General features: G+C 43.2%; 1 protein-coding gene across 2 annotated transcripts in view; it reads left to right on the top strand.

Moving 5' to 3' along the window:
• Positions 1 to 5,814: 5,814 nt before the first annotated feature.
• Positions 5,815 to 17,336, top strand: part of PARD3B (par-3 family cell polarity regulator beta) — a 1,130,274-nt gene continuing 1,118,752 nt past the window's right edge. For both annotated transcript variants that reach the window (XM_065930754.1, XM_065930753.1), the window contains exon 1: positions 5,815 to 6,067. In XM_065930754.1, the coding sequence (XP_065786826.1) occupies positions 5,948 to 6,067 (120 nt within the window). In that variant the 5' untranslated portion in view covers positions 5,815 to 5,947. The remainder of the gene's footprint in view (positions 6,068 to 17,336) is intronic.

The raw sequence follows: 17,336 nt of genomic DNA, 5'->3' as shown, positions 1-17,336 counted from the left end.
GTGAAGATCTTTTTTATACAGTTCTTCTGTGTATTCTTGCCACCTCTTCTTATTATCTTCTGCTTCTGTTAGGTCCATACCATTTCTGTCCTTTATCGAGCCCATCTTTGCATGAAATGTTTCCTCGGTATCTTTAGTTTTCTTGAAGACATCTCTAGTCTTTCCCATTCTACTGTTTTCCTCTATTTCTTTGCATTGATTGCTGAGGAAGGCTTTCTTATCTCTCCTTGCTATTCTTTGGAACTCTGTATTGAAATGGGAATATCTTTGCTTTTCTCGTTTGCTTTTCTCTTCTCTTCTCAGCTATTTGTAAGGCCTCCTCAGACAGCCATTTTGCTTTTTTGCATTTCTTTTCCATGGGGATGATCCTGATCCCTGTCTCCTGTACAGTGTCATGAACCTCCATCCACAGTTCATCAGGCACTCTGTCTATCAGATTTAGTCCCTTAAATCTTTTTCTCACTTCCACTGTATAATCATAAGGGATTTAATTTACATCATACATGAATGGTCTAGTGGTTTTCCCTACTTTCTTCAACTTAAGTCTGAATTTGGCAATAAAGAGTTCATGATCTGAGCCACAGTCAGCTCCCGGTCTTGTTTTTGCTGACTGTATAGAGCTTCTCCATCTTTTGCTGCAAAGAATATAATGAATCTGATTTCGGTGTTGGCCATCTGGTTATGCCCACGTGTACAGTCTTTTCTTGTGTGGTTGGAAGAGGGTATTTGCTATGACCAGTGTGTTCTCTTGGCAAAACTATATTAGCCTTTGCCCTGCTTCATTCCGTACTCCAGGGCCAAATTTGCCTTTTACTCCAGGTGTTTCTTGACTTCCTACTTTTGAACTCCAGTCCCCTATAATGAAAAGGACATCTTTTTTGACTGTTAGTTCTAAAAGGTCTTGCAGGTCTTCATCGACTCATTCAAGTTCAGCTTCTTCAGCGTTACTGGTTGGGGCATAGGCTTGGATTACCGTGATATTGAATGGCTTGCCTTGGAAACGAACAGAGATCATTCTGTCATTTTTGAGATTGCATCCAAGTACTGCATTTCGGATTCTTTTGTTGACCATGATGGCTACTCCATTTCTTCTAAGGGATCCCTGCCCACAGTAGTAGATATAATGGTTATCTGAGTTAAATCCACCCATTCCAGTCCATTTTAGTTCGTTGATTCCTAGAATGTCAAAGTTCACTCTTGCCATCTCCTCTTTGACCACTTCCAATTTGCCTTGATTCATGAACCTAACATTCCAGGTTCCTATGCAATATTGCTCTTTACATCATTGGACCTTGTTTCTATCACCAGTCACATCCACACCAGTCACCATCACTACTGGGTATTGTTTTTGCTGACTCCATCCCTTCATTCTTTCTGGAGTTATTTCTCCACTGATCTCCAGTAACATATTGGGCACCTACCGGCCTGGGGAGTTCCTCTTTCAGTATCATATCCTTTTGCCTTTTCATACTGTTCATGGGGTTCTCAAGGCAAGAATACTGAAGTGATTTGCCATTTCCTTCTCCAGTGGATCACATTCTGTCAGACCTCTCTACACACGGAATGGATGACTGGTCAACTATATATTAAAAATTACCATTCTTTCTTCAATATATACCCAATGGTATCTGACATTTTAGTTATACTTTCCATAACACAGAGCAGTTTAATAATATCAGTCAGTATTACTGTTCTCTGCATAACACATTTTCACAGGCTATTCCAAGGCTTGCTAAGCTGTTGGATAACAAATGGGAAAATATCACACCACAGGCAATATTTACCTATCCAACAGGCAAAACAAGAAAATGGAGCCCAGACCTAGAATCCTCTAGTGTTACTCAGTCAAGACAAATTATTTATTGTCTTCTGCCCAGAAGATCCCACGGGGCATGAAATACCAATTTAGGAATTTGCTGGGCCTGAGTTTCTGTGTGTTGCAACTACATTCTCTTCTATCACTTCTCAATATATGATAAATCACTTCTCTGTATGGTATGACAAAGTTGGATAACAAATTAAATATGGCTATCTAGTAAACTTGAAATGTAAACATTAAAATGTTTCTATAACACTAGTTTGTATCATTAACATTTGCTCCATAGTGTGCAGGATTGTACAATGCCTTGTTCATATCTGTGCTCACCTCCACTGCTCCTTCATTTCCCATCTCACAACTTCTGGTGCACTCATAAGACCTGATTCCACTCTTTCTTAAAGTGGGGTTTGGAGAACTTGGGTGTTCTTTGTGATCCACCTGGAGTTTCTCAAATCCCTAAGGACAGTGGATCTGGGCTCTAGGTATTGAGGAAGGGCTAAAGCTGAACCTTTGTGATGGGAAGAGGAGCAGGAGCTATTCACTGGGCAGAAGAGGAGGGATCTGGAGCAAGTGTGAAGAAGAATTAAAGAAAAAAAGATATTGTGAAGTGTAAAGAAAGGTAACATGCAAGACTATTTCATCAGTTAAAAACCTTTGCTCTGTATTATCTTAAGTGTCCATACAATGTGCAATACTAAAAGTGTCACACATGAATGTCCTGCATTAGTATTTATTTGTTCACTCTGCTCATCTGGAATTTCCCATATAAGATCAGCACAGTCGTGACTATGAAGACTCTGGATTCAGATACCCTAGGTTCTAAGCTGGTCTCCAGTACTTTCTAAGAATGTGATCTTCACCTTCCTTGGCCTCAGTTTCCTCATATCTAAAAGGAAGATAAAAAATTATCTCCCTTCTAAGGTTATTGCAAAGAGAGATAAAATGTAGATATATATCATATGATGTATACATATACATGTATGCATATATCTGTACATATGTAATATCAATAATCTATCTACACCTAGAACAGTGCCTGGCATGTTTTTAAATCAATAATGTTCAGTAGAATTATGACATTCATTGTTGTTTTGTAATTTCTATTTAACTTCGCATTTGTAGATCTTGTTGCTTCTACTATCTATGGGAACTTTGAGGGTGGGAAACAATCTTACATTTTGTTATGGCTAAAATTTTTATTTTTGTCTCATTTATTGTGGTTCACCATTCTCCTGTTCTTATTCCATGTGATTTACTGGCAGGTGAATCAGGCCTGGTCATTCAATGCTGCATTCGTCTTGCCAGAGGGAAGGTATGTGACTTAAGCTTGGATATTTAAGTCCTCACCAGCAAAAGGCTCAGTGATGTCTGGGATGGCTGCCTTTCAGACCGTATAAACTTGAAACACTGGGACTGGCCGTCTTTGCCTCCTGAGGGACAGACTGTCTGAGAATGGAGACAATACAGAGGAACACAGAGCCAACAGATGGAGAGAGATGGTCGTGAGGACACCGAGTTTCTGGATTCGGTCTTGCCTCAAAGGAATGCTCGTTGGCTTTTCTGATTTTATAAGGAAATAGATCCTCTATTTAGTTTATTTAAATTAGTTTGTATTGGATTTGCAACCAAATTAATACTAATATACATCTTCTTTTTTGTTTGTGTGCATGTGTATGCATGTGTAATTCTTTTTAAACATTTTACTTTGTATTGGGGTATAGTCAGTTAATAACGTTGTGATAGCTTCAGGTGAACAGCGAAGGGACTCAGCCATACAGATACATCTTCTTCTTCGTCTTTTTTCATATACATCTTCTTAAAATCAACTTCTTAGTCTTCATGATCCTCTTTGATCATGACATTAAATATACGCCACTGATGTTATATAAGGCCCTATATATAGAAGATCATGCATGCACACGCACATGCACGTGCACACACACACACAAATATTGCATGTATGAAAGAATTAAAAAATCTAAAACTGCAACCACGAAATTAAAAGACGCTCGCTTCTTGGATGAAAATCTATGACAAATCTAGATAGTGCATTAAAAAGCAGAGACATCACTTTGCCCACAAAGATCTGTACAGCCAAAGCTATGGTTTTTCAGTAGTCATGTATGGATATGAGAATTGGACCATAAAGAAGGCTGAGCAGTGAAGAATTGATGTTTTGAATTGTGCTGGGGAAGACTCTTGATAGTCCCTTGGATAGCAAGGAGATCAAACCAGTCAACCCCAAAGGAAATCAAACCTGAATATTCATTGGAAGGACTGATGCTGAAGATGAACCTCCAATACTTTGGTCACCCGATGCGAAGAGCCAACTCATTGGAAATGACCCTGATGCTGGGAAAGATTGAGGGCAGGAGGAGAAGGGGATGACAGAGGATGAGATAGTTGGATGACATCATTGACTCAATGGACATGCATTTGAGTAAACGCTGAGAGATACTGAAGAACAAGGAAACCTGGCATGCTGCAGTCCATGGGGTCACAAAGAATCAGTCAAGACTTGATGACTGAACAGTAACAAAAAGAAACTATACCACAATTTGAGGAAAGATCTTCATGCTTAATAAAACTGATAGCACTGCCTTAAGGCCACCTGGTAGACAGTGGAACAAATCTCTTTTTTAGAAAAAACATGATGTAGTCCTGAGGAACTTGTTGGAGGAGCTGGATTGTGAAGAAAAGTGTGGGGGAGACGAGGTATTGAGCGTTGGAACAACAGAGTTCCTCTTAGCATAACTAACTCCATGGTCATCTCATTTCTTCAATCTTCCTGGGTACCATTCTTTATGATAAATTGGGAAGAATAATACTTTCCTTAAAGGATAATTGTTGCGTTCAAAGGAGCTCATTTATGTGTCAGCTAAAAATGGTACGGATGTTACCTGTCGATTTCCCCCGCCCCAGATATGCCAATTTGAATTGGTGATGGATACACACCTACCAAATCATGAGCTTAAAAGTGTTGAAAATTATTTTTCTGTAGTCAAAAGTTCAACTGGAAGGGCATTTCAGAAGGATAAATGCGAACATCCACCATCATATCTGGGTCTGGGATGTGGCCTTTTGAGGGCATATTGAGTGTTTTCCCTAAAAGGAAGATTCCACTGCTACGTTTTCTCCAAGAATCCCTTCACTTTTTCCATCAAAGAGCTTTAGAGGGCAGATGCGATGCTGTGCTCAAGACTAAATTCTAGACAGGTCCTTTGGCCAGCCGGGCAGCTCAGCTATCTGCGAACCTCCACGCCTGGAGGTGTTTTCGGTGGGCGGGGCCAGAAGCACCTGCTCCCGGGCTCTCTTCGAATCTGGCTCCAATCCCTCGGCTTTAAGGGGGTAGCTCTGCAGTCTCTCAGTTCTTCCCCGGAGTGTGCTTTATGAGATCCGGTTTCAATCCCCCGGTGGGGAGCTCTGAGGTCCCGTTACAATTCCCTAGAGCTCCGTGCGTGTGCGGGAGGGACAGAGCCAGGGAGAGACCGAGGGAGGGGGAGCAGTCTCCGGGCTCCGGTTACCGCCCCGCACGGCCCCCGCCCCGCGCCGCCGAGTGCACTGCGGGCCCGGGGAGCGCCGCGGCCCCTTTAAGAGCCGGGCCCAGGCCGGCCCGGGGGCCGCGGGAGCCCAGAGCGCAGCGCGCGGCGGAGGAGTTGGGATCCGGCGCAAAAGTTTCCTCCCAACTCTGGCCCCGCGCGCCGCCGCCGCCGCCGCCCACTCCAGCCCGGGGCTTGGGGCCGGCCCCGCCGCCGCCAGGGCCAGGGCCAGGGCCAGGCCGGCAGTTTCGTTTTGGCGGGCGAGGAGCAGCCGCCTGGGCCGGGCCCGAGCCGGAGCCGGAGCCGGAGCGGGAGCGGGAGGAGCAGCCCGGCCCCCCGGCTTCCCCGGCCCCCCGCCACCTGGGAGGTAGCCCTCTCGGCTGCCGCCTGCTCTCAGATCGATTCCCGCCCGCCGGCTGCCGCCTGCCCTGGGCGGAGGGGCGCTACTGCGAGCCCCTGATCCGGAAGGGGGGCCGGGGAGAGGCGCCCCGGGGTCTCCGCCGGCGCCCGGCGTCCCCTGAGAGTGGGGCCGCGCCCGCCGGCCCAGACACCTGTTCGGCCGGGCCCGGCGTGCTCGCCGGGGGCCAGGATGAAAGTGACCGTGTGTTTCGGCAGGACCGGAATCGTGGTGCCCTGCAAGGAGGGCCAGCTGCGCGTCCGGGAGCTCACACAGCAGGCGCTGCAGCGGTACCTGAAGACCCGCGAGAAGGTGGGCGCGGCGCGGGGGGCGCGCGGGCGGGGCGGAGGAGGGGGCGCGGCTGCGGGCTGGCTACCCGGGAGCGCTCCGCCGCCACCGCACCTGCCAGGTGCCCCGAGGACAGGGTGGCGACGCTCTGGGGACCAAGGGACGCTCTGAGCACCAAGGGGACCTGATTTGTCATGACCTGTGGCCGCAACTTTTGTATGTTGCTAATATGCGGGATCTGGGCGTTTGTGGGCCTTGCTTGTTGCAGGGCGGTGGTTGCAACCGCAGCACCGAATCACTTGGGGGCTCGTTAGAAAGGCAACATCTGGTGCCCCGGTCCAAGCCCACGGCCTCAAAATCCGCTTTTCAACAAGCTCCCAGGTGATTGCAATGGCCAGCTAAGTTTGACAAGCACTCCTTTAGAAGTTCTTGGAGCGAATAGACCTCAGGGGAGCACTTGAAGGTGTTGCTCACCTCAGATGTGATTTTTGACCAGCTAAGGCCCGCCCTGCTTCTAATCCTTGGGTTAGCAAGTTGATTGGTGTAACACATATTCGGAAGTTACAACTAATGGGGCCTTTGGAATTTCAGCCTCTGGAGCTGGCCTTTCTCAATGACTCCAGCAGGAGGTCAGGTGAAAGGATGCTGTGTGCTGACACCAACCAGTCTACACTTTGCTATTTTTACTGTAACAGTTCACTTTCTATCAGCATTTACTAAGTGTGTGGGCTGTGTCAGGTCCGGGGTGACTGTCGAAATGATGACAAAGACTGTTCCCAGCTCTGTCCCTGAAGCCAGGAACAAGTGAAATCTAAGTAAGGTTCCAGAAGTGTTTGTAAGTGTGTAAGGCATACTTAAATATTCAGAAGCCTTAGCTAGACTCTGGAACTCATATGGAGTGTTTGGGTAACACGCTGGGCCTGTTTCTTCTTTAAAGAAAAAAGTTTCAATGAAAACTTTAAATGAAGGCCTCCAGGGGCATCTTTTTTTTTTTTGGAATCCGCCAAAGGGATATCTTGTTTGCCCCTAATCTTCCTCAAATAGGACAAATCATAAACTCTTAATTTAGAGGCCAGTGGTTCTCTTAATGTTTGTCCTCATGCTGTGAGAACTGTAGAAATAGTATGTTGGCCAATTTCATGATGGAAAGATGTAGTTTCTTTTAATGTCATCTCGGTTATCCAAGGCATGAAAGCAATTTTTGTCCTAAATATATATAGCTGAGGCATTTTAAATCTCTGCATCTCTGTGCCTCCACTTGGAATTATTATACAGGAAAAAATTTCACTCTGGATAAATGCATGTGTATATTTCCTTGAACAGTCAAGAGCTAAAGATGAGCGTAGAGAATGGTCTGTTAGTATATTAAATATAATCTCTAAAGCTGGACTTTTTAGTAATGGAATTGAGGCAGAGAGGGAAAATAATCAAAGTAGCCTATGTAAGTATCTACCCAATGGTTTTCTTCCTTTGTTACAATAGTGCATGCTGTTTATATGGTGTAATTCAGTTAAAAATGAAAAGTGACACAGTAACCAGTTGTCCTTAAAATCCTATTTCCCTAACTTGTGAAAGTAGTCTAAGGTTAAACCTAACCATGCTATTCTAGACAAATTATTAAAGCAGATTTCACTGAAAGATTGTTTTATTGAGATGATAAACTTATTTTTCTTTTTTAAACATTGTGAAAAATAATTTAAAACCTCGAATATTTAGAAATTCGATACATGGAGCTGTCCAAGTAATAGAAGTAAGCTATAAGCTTATAAATAGCACACAGGGAATTAACTTTAGGATATTTAATGCATTATAATTTGATCTTAAAAGGTGTTAAAAAATATCAATATTCTGGACTGAAAGCATAATTTATAATATCACAGATCCCATAATGTAATTGTATTGATCAGTTTACCATTATTACCAGACATTACATTTTTCTGTGTTTACATTTATATATTAGTGAATGTGACATTTAAAGGTCACCTGCAACTAATAAATTCTCCCTCCCTTCTTTGGCTTTTAAAATCTCAATTTAATAACTGGCGAGTGATATTTTTCTCCTCCCAAAATACTCCTCTCTCATAGTTTCATTTTAAATAACATTGTAATCATAACAAGGCTTTAACTAATATTAAATGATATTCCTAGTGGAACTAAAATGTCACGAAATACTCTGATAAAGTCCATGCCTTTATCCATTGAATTTAGAAAATGATGGGAAAAGACCAGAAATATCAAAATTCAATTTCAGAAACAACTTGGTATAAATTTAATTTCTTTAAATTAGTGAAAGGTTTAAACAGTTTGTTTCTCTGGATACAAGATTTTAAGCCCTCGTGTGTTACTCACTCGGTCGTGTCCGACTCTTTGCAACCTGTAGCCTGCAAGGCTCCTCTGTCCATGGCATTTTCCTTGGAAGAATATTGAAGTGGGTTGCCATTTCTTCCTCCAGAGGCTCTTCCCTGACCCAGGGATCGAACCTGGATCTCCTGCATTGGCAGGTGGATTCTTTACTGTCTGAACTACCAGGGAAGCACAGACTTAATGAGGGCCGCAGAAGCTGCAAGCCGATGAAGATGGGCTTACTCGGTAGTCATAACAACCACCAAGAGGAATTGTACTTACTTGGTGCAGGCACTGTTCTAGGTGCCTTACGTATTGTCAGATGACTAACTCTGTGAACGAGGTACTAATATCCCCACTTTACAGATGGGGGAAGAGCACAGAAATATGACTAGTATGTAATAGAATTGAGATTTGAACAGGAACTGTGTTTCCAGGTCCTTACTCAGTCATTAATATGGAGCCTAGTAAGTCATTTTGCAGTAGAACTTATCTGTCTTCTTTATTTTTTTACAGTTTGTTTTTTAAAAAATTCCATCTATAAACTGCTACAATAACATATCAACCCAATGATAGCAATAGCTATTGTGTTTCTCGCAGAGGGAGGCTTGCGTATGTGCTCAGTCGTGTCCAACTCTTGGCGACCCCATAGACTATAGCCTGCCAGCTCCTCTGTCCGTGGGTTTTCCCAGGCCGGAATACTGGAGTGAGTTGCCATTTCCTTCTCTTCCTGACGCAGGGATCAAACTTGGTGTCTTGTGTCTCCTCCATCGTCAGCAAATTCTTTACCACTGAGCCACCCGGGAAGCCTTCAATGTGTTGAGGCAGCCTCACACTCCTCTCGATTCTATCTTGTAACAGTATAGGTCTGTATGTTACAGAGAGAAGTTTGATTTCTGTGAAAAATATTGCAGGATTTGCAAATCAAGTCTGAAGACTCTTCTTCAGTCTAATTACAAATTGAAAAATTGGGCATGATCTCTGAGATATCTGGGTAGAGAGGTAAGGAGGTAAAGAAACACGTTACGTGGGAACATGAATGTACATGAAGCCTGTTTCTTCTGGGGCCCTGAATAATTTAGATGGGAGAAAGGCAGATTTCAAGATTGAGGAGAGAGTTGGGGTTTCTACAGTTTGAAGGGTCCATGAAGCCCAAAGAGGACAGTCTGGGTTTTGTGAGCAGGAGCAGAGAACTGGCCACCTCCAGCTGAGAAGAAACAAAGGCAGCTGGCATTTGTGGAATGTGGGAAGCCAGCTGAATCAGCATCAGATAAGGCCAGAAGTAGGTAAGATACTGAGGAAGCTGAGGGAGCTTTGGGGAAGGCTTTCATTATGTTCTGAATTCTCTCAGACTCTGAGGTTCCTGTGGCCTCCCTGATCCCTGTCCTTTGATAACCTCTACTAGGGAGGTGAATTGACCAAGGGGCGAGAATTAAGAATTGCTTGTCTTTGGATCCTGGTAGTTCATCACCGTCTGAGGCTCTAAATCCAGTTCAGTTAAGTTGTTAGTGGAGATGGGATTGTCTTCAGTAGTCAAGGTGGGGACCATTGAGTAATTAGTTAATTAATCATCAAAATTACGTGTCACAGGTAAATGGCTAATTGAACCATATCCTGCAGGGCTCTCAACTTTGGTTGATCATTAGTTACCTCTAATTTTAACATTTTAAATAATACATGTTTCAGTCCTTTTCTTCTATGGATTTGGAGTGGAACCTGGGCATAGGTATTAAAACAAGATACTTCAGATGATACAAATGCCCAGTTAGGATTGAGAACCACTAATCTACTACTACTAATCTTTTGGTATCACTGAACTAATTTGATTTTTAAACTCATTTGACAGCAGATAATATGTCTTACACACCTACAGACCAACTTGTTATTAGCAACTGTCTTTCTACTCCTACCCTGAGTGAATTCTCAGAGCAGGTGTTCAAATAACTTATTAAATTGAACATTGATTATATATATAAGTAAATAAGGGGAAGTACTTGTTTACTAACAAAAGCATAAATAAAAGTGTATAGCGTGTGCATGTGTGTGAGTTCAGGAGTTGAATAGTATGAACACTGAGTTTATGGGATAGTGGGTATGATAGAATTTTTAGGAAGATTTGCAGATCTATGTGTATGAGGATAGTGGTTTTTTGTTGTTGTTGTTTGTTTGTTTTAAAGAAGCATCTGATTGACTTTCAAAATGTATCTCTTCTGTATTCAGATATTTGGAATAATTTGGTTTTACAAGTTGAGATCAGCTTCCCAGATTGGAGTTAGTTAAGAGCGATGGACTCTCCTGATTGACTGTGAGATCAGTTTTAGAATTTGTACAATGACGAGAATCGGGTGTGTTATTATGTGGGACTAGCCTGGATGAAAAAATTAGAACTCTTGAATTCCTGAATTTTTCAGCTTTTGATGTCTTGTTTCCAGATGATAAGTTTCCTTTATGCATAAGCTAGGACTGCACTGAATTCCCAAAATGCTTTCAGTTTATTGGGCAGTGACTGACTTGAGTGCTTTATTTCCTATTCAGTTCTCTCCTCTCCCAATGTGTGAACTAGATGCTCTTTCCAGCATGTAGACAGGACTGACTCACCATCAGCGAGGCACATGCTTCTAACTTGGTTTTGGTTCTGTTACTTGACTTGCATTGAGCAACCTCTAAGTTTGCAAACACAGGGCTCGTGGGGTCTGCTATGACCCACAGAAGTGTTTTTTAACTTCTGCTCAGTGTTGTATTTTGACTTTTGCCATGTTTAAATAATATTGAGATTTCATGCAAAACTCCAGATTTCTGTCTTTTAGGGAAAAAAGAATCGGAAGCTCTGAGACTACTGGGCTTTACTTTCCCACATGGCAGCCTTCAGTTGGAGCTGAGGTTAGACACCTCTTTAGAAGGAATCATTATCCTCTAGTCCCCATTATTACCACTCCAGTAGATGAGTGTAAGTTGTTTTCCAGTGAAAGTGCTCTTAACAAGATTATCAAGATATGACAGCTAAAAGCCATGGTTACTTTTCAGTCCTTATTTTTTTATGATATCCCACCTTTTAAAACTGTCTCTACCCAAAATTTCTAAACATGTCTCTGTCGTCTGTGTCTTTGCAGGTGCATAATACCGTTTCCCTTGTGTGCTGGTGCCTTGGGGTTCTTTCCTTTATTTCAGTTGGATCTCATCCATTCCATGGCTTCAGCTTCCCTCAGACACACACCTCTAGCCTTGAACTTGCTATCGACCTCAATATCCAGCAGCTTCTGGACTTCACCACCTTGATGTCCCATGTTTAGTTCAAGCCCAGCTTGTTCTCTGTCCGTCTGCATGTCCCCATCCTCCTGTCCTGGTGGTTCAGACAGTAAAGAATCCACCTGCAGTGAGGGAGACCTGGGTTTGATCGCTGGGTTGGGAAGATCCCCTGGAGGAGGGCATGGCAATCCACTCCAGTATTCTTGCCTGGGGAATCCCCACGGACAGAGGAGCCTGGCGGGCTACAGTTCATGAGGTCACAAAGAGCTGGACACGAATGAGTGACTAAATACATACACATCCTCCTGTGGCCTCTTTCTTCATTTCTGGGACCGCCATTCACCTGGCTGTCTAATTCAGAAACCGAAATCCTTCGTTCCTTGAAGACCTCTCATCCTCCGTATTCTGTTACTTGTCTGGTTGGTCAGAAAAGTCCTTTGATGCTTCCATGTGGTATTTCTTAGATCTGCTTCCTCCTTTCTGTCCCACCCCAGGCCTTTCTCATTCCTCCTGTGGGGAACTGCAGCAGACCCGTAACTGGCCTTTCTGCCGTTATTAGCTCCCGATTCTTTCCAACTGTTTTCCGTTGAGGACCTTACAGCCGGAGATCTGATCTGTCTGCAGTATTGCTGGGGTATGTCAATGGCTCTTCACTGCCATCATGTGAAAACCCACTTTGCTTCCGGGTCCAGTATCTTCTCTATTCCTTTATACTCTTAGTTTGCACATGTGACAACACTTTCACATTTTCTCCCACCTCAAGTGAATCCTGCTCATCTTTTGGGATGAAACTCCGACTGCCTCTTCTCTAGGAATTCCCTTCCTCCCTTTTCCCTCACTTAGGGCCTTCATACTTGTGTTCCTCTAACTCCTGTAGCGCTTTCATTTTGAAAACTGTACCTTACATTATACTGTCTACTCATCAGGGTCTCCTAACTTAACAGACAACCCCCAAAGGACAATGGTTTATCACTTTCTCAGGGGGAGATGGGCGCTATGACCCACGCAACCACCTCCTGCTGTTCCTTTTGGTTTTGGGGTTTTCTGCAGATTCCCTGCCCTGTGCTAACTGGTGAGGAAGGAGATGTGGAGGGTGCCACCGAAGCCTGGGGGCCTGGCCTGGAAGTGGCAGACATCCCTTGTGCCAGCATTCCACTGGTCAGACTGGCCACATGTGCTGTCTAGATGCAGTGGGCCTGGGAAGGAAGTCTGCGTGAATGCAGGAGAGGAACTGGCCGGGCTTGATCACAGAGTGTAGCCATTCTGTCTCCTCCACTCTACTTTGAACTATTCAAGAACAAAGAATGAGTCTTATTTATTCTCCTATCCCTGTTTTTAGCACAGTACCAGATATATAGTATGTATACCAGAAATGCTTGTTAAATTGTATCACCTTTCACATTGCTTTCTTTCATAAAAATGAGAATGACCTCATATTCAACACTATGCTTTCTATGAAATCTTTCTATGTGGTATAGTTTTATAAAGAAAGTCTAAATGCAATTTTTCTCTTGATTGTCTTCAAATACCTCATCAAATCCACATGTGCAGTAGGCAGTAGTTGAGTGGCCCATTATATCTGCTGCACTGATTGTCTTAAAAAAAACAGCTTCAGATTTTGACAGGTTGATTCCCTTTGCAGATTTTCGAGACTGAGCGCTCTGCAGGTCTGGATTTTTAGCAAAGGAAGATCATGATGTTCTTGTTTCATGGAGATTTGTGCAATGCTGCCCTTTACATGTGAGCAGTGTTTGATTTTCAGTGTCTTACTTGTTAACTTCATTTTGATTTAAAAACTGATTCTGAACTGTCTCGATTCGGGTGGATCCTTTATTTTTGAAAGGCCCTGTGACTGCATCTTGGGGCTGCCAAGTCAGCTCTGTTTCCCATCGCTGGGCTCCACCATTCTTTCGGTTGCTGGACTCTTAACTCTGTGGATTGCAGTGAGACAGAATTGCAGGGTACCAAGAGACAGGATGGTTAAAAAGGTTTCACTCTCAATTCAGCCTCTGTCAGATTCAGTACTAAGTATCATCCAGGTAAATACACCCTGTACTATTCTTGTCCTTTACCTCAAGATAAGGATATATTAAACTTATCAGGTGGTCCTGGGCCCCAGAGGAGGAGCTGGTGGGGCCATTTGGTGATGGAGGCAGATAACAGAAGAGATGTCTGCAACTTTTGGCTAAGCCACTATCAGCATGACCAGAGACCCACGCTGGCAGGGGAAGTGATCAGACCCAACCCACTGGCTTCACTTGAGACAGAAATTAAGGGTATCTGGGGGAACTCTGACAGTAGACTTCTGATACCGTTTTTAGGGAGATTTAGAGTGACTCTTGCTACTATTCTTTATTTGTAGAGACATAAACCCTAGAAAGAGTGACCACTAAGCAAAGATGGGCTTCTGACAAGGGATGTATAGATAGGATTTGTACTCCTCCCTGTTTATGGATAGGTGGCCTGTATTGGGAAAGAGGTGGAGAGAGTGGGGCACCTAATTTAAGAATGGTGGGTAAAAACTGCATCACTTAATGCCATCTATATCACATGAAAAAGTATGTCACATATTCAATGAGGCCTTAGTCTGACCCCCATGCAGTGGATGCTTTGCTACGGTTGCTTTGATGATCTGACAATCCAAACGCCACTTCAGTTACTTCAGAGAAGATTTATGAAGAGTAACGTTGGGTCAAGCATTCTGTTTTGCACTGGGGATATAGAATAAAATAAGACATGTTCCCTGCCCCCATCAGGCTAATAAACTAATATGGCAGAGAAAGGAATGTAGATAAGTAACACGGTGTAGTAGGCAGGTTTGGAGTGGTAGATGGAAGAGAGTGGTCACCTTTGACTTTGGAGCAGGGAGAGATGAGAAAGTTATGCCAATTTCACTAGGAGTTACACGTGGGCAGGGTTTAAAAGAAAGAATGGCCAATTGCTGAACAGTAAGGGATGGGAGGGCTTTGGAGAGAGAGGGAGAGTGAGGAGCTGCCTGCCTCTGACTGAGGATCAGTTCAGTTCATTCGCTCAGTCGTGTCTGACTCCTTGTGATCCCATGGACTGCAGCACACCAGGCCTCCCTATCCATCACCAACACTTGGAGTTTACTCAGACTCATGTCCTTTGAGTCGGTGATACCATCCAACCATCTCATCCTCTGTCATCCTTCTCCTCCCGCCTTTAATCTTTCCCAGCATCAGGGTCTTTTCAAATGAGTCAGTTCTTTGCATCAGGTGGCCAAAATATTGGAGTTTCAGCCTCAACATCAGTCCTTCCAATGAATATTCAGGACTGATTTCCTTTAGGATGGACTGGTTGGATCTACTTGCAGTCCAAGGGACTGTCAAGAGTCTTCTCCAACACCTCAGTTCAAAAGCATCAGTTCTTCAGCACTCAGCTTTCTTTATAGTCCAATTGTCACATCCATACATGACTACTGGAAAAACCATAGGCTTGACTAGATGGATCTTTGTTGGCAAAGTAATGTCTCTGGTTTTTAATATGCTGTCTAGGTTGGTCATAACTTTTCTTCCAAGAAGTAAGTGTCTTTTAATTTCATGGCTGCAGTCACCATCTGCAATGATTTTGGAGCCCCCCCAAAGTAAAGTCAGCCACTGTTTCCACTGTTTCCCCATCTATTTGCCATGAAGTGATGGGACCAGATGCCATGATCTTAGTTTTCTGAATGTTGAGCTTTAAGCCAACTTTTTCACTCTCTTTTTTCATTTTCATTAAGAGGCTCTTTAGTTCCTCTTCACTTTCTTCCATAAGGGTGGTGTCATCTGCATATCTGAGGTTATTGGTATTTCTCCCGGCAATCTTGATTCCAGCTTGTGCTTCTTCCAGCCCAGCATTTCTCAAGATGTACTCTGCATATAAGTTAAATAAGCAGGGTGACAATATACAGCCTTGACATACTCCTTTTCCTATTTGGAAACAGTCTGTTGTTCCATGTCCAGTTCTAACTGTTGCTTCCTGACCTGCATACAGATTTCTCAAGAGGCAGATCAGGTGGTCTGGTATTCCCATCTCTTTCAGAATTTTCCAGAGTTTGTGGTGATCCACACAGTCAAAGTCTTTGGCATAGTCAATAAAGCAGAAATAGATGTTTTTCTGAAACTCTCTTGCTTTTTTGACGATCCAGCGGATGTTGGCAATTTGATCTCTGGTTCCTCTGCCTTTTCTAAAACCAGCTTGAACATCTGGAAGTTCTTGGTTCATATATTGTTGTATCCTGGCTTGGAGAATGTTGAGCATTACTTTACTAGCGTGTGAGATGAGTGCAATTGTGTGTTAGTTTGACCATTCTTTGGGATTGCCTTTCTTTGGGATTGGAATGAAAACTGACCTTTTCCAGTCCTGTGGCCACTGCTGCGTTTTCCAAATTTGCTGGCATATTGAGTGCAGCACTTTCACAGCATTATCTTTCAGAATTTGAAATAGCTCAACTGGATTTCCATCACATCCACTAGCTTTGTTCGTAGTCATGCTTCCTAAGGCCCACCTGACTTCACATTCCAGGATGTCTGGCTCTAGGTGAGTGATCACACCATCGTGATTATCTGGGTCATGAAGAACTTTTTTGTATAGTTCTTCTGTGTATTCTTGCCATCTCTGCTTAATATCTTCTGCTTCTGTTAGGTCTATACCATTTCTGTCCTTTATGGAGCCCATCTTTGCATGAAATGTTCCCTTGGTATCTCTAATTTTCTTCTTAATATCTTCTGCTTCTGTTAGGTCCATACCATTTCTGTCCTTTATGGAGCCCATCTTTGCATGAAATGTTCTCTTGGTATCTCTAATTTTCTTACTCTAGTCTTTCCCATTCTATTGTTTTCCTCTGTTTCTTTGCATTGATCCCTGAGGAAGGCTTTCTCATCTCTTCTTGCTATTCTTTGGAACTCTGCATTCAAATGGGAATGTCTTTCCTTTTCTCCTTTGCTTTTATTTATTTATTTTTTTAAAAATTTTATTTAGTTATTTTTTTTTCCAGTGGGTTGTGTCATACATTGATATGAATCAGCCATAGAGTTACAAGTATTCCCCATCCCAATCCCCCCTCCCACCTCCCTCTCCACCCGATTCCTCTGGGTCTTCCCAGTGCACCAGGCCCGAGCACTTGACTCATGCATCCCACCTGGGCTGGTGATCTGTTTCACCATAGATAATATACATGCTGTTCTTTTGAAACATCCCACCCTCACCTTCTCCCACAGAGTTCAAAAGTCTGTTCTGTACTTCTGTGTCTCTTTTTCTGTTTTGCATATAGGGTTATCGTTACCATCTTTCTAAATTCCATATATATGTGTTAGTAAACTGTAATGTTCTTTATCTTTCTGGCTTACTTCACTCTGTATAATGGGCTCCAGTTTCATCCATCTCATTAGAACTGATTCAAATGAATTCTTTTTAACGGCTGAGTAATATTCCATGGTGTATATGTACCACAGCTTCCTTATCCATTCGTCTGCTGATGGGCATCTAGGTTGCTTCCATGTCCTGGCTATTATAAACAGTGCTGCGATGAACATTGGGGTGATCTGTCTCTTTCAGATCTGGTTTCCTCAGTGTGTATGCCCAGAAGTGGTATTGCTGGGTCATATGGCAGTTCTATTTCCAGTTTTTTAAGGAATCTCCACACTGTTCTCCATAGTAGCTGTACTAGTTTGCATTCCCACCAACAGTGTAAGAGTTAGATTCA

Source organism: Muntiacus reevesi, chromosome 3 (genome assembly GCF_963930625.1).
Source record: "Muntiacus reevesi chromosome 3, mMunRee1.1, whole genome shotgun sequence".
NCBI classification, from domain to species: Eukaryota; Metazoa; Chordata; class Mammalia; order Artiodactyla; family Cervidae; genus Muntiacus; species Muntiacus reevesi.
This window is presented reverse-complemented; position numbering and strand designations above follow the sequence as displayed.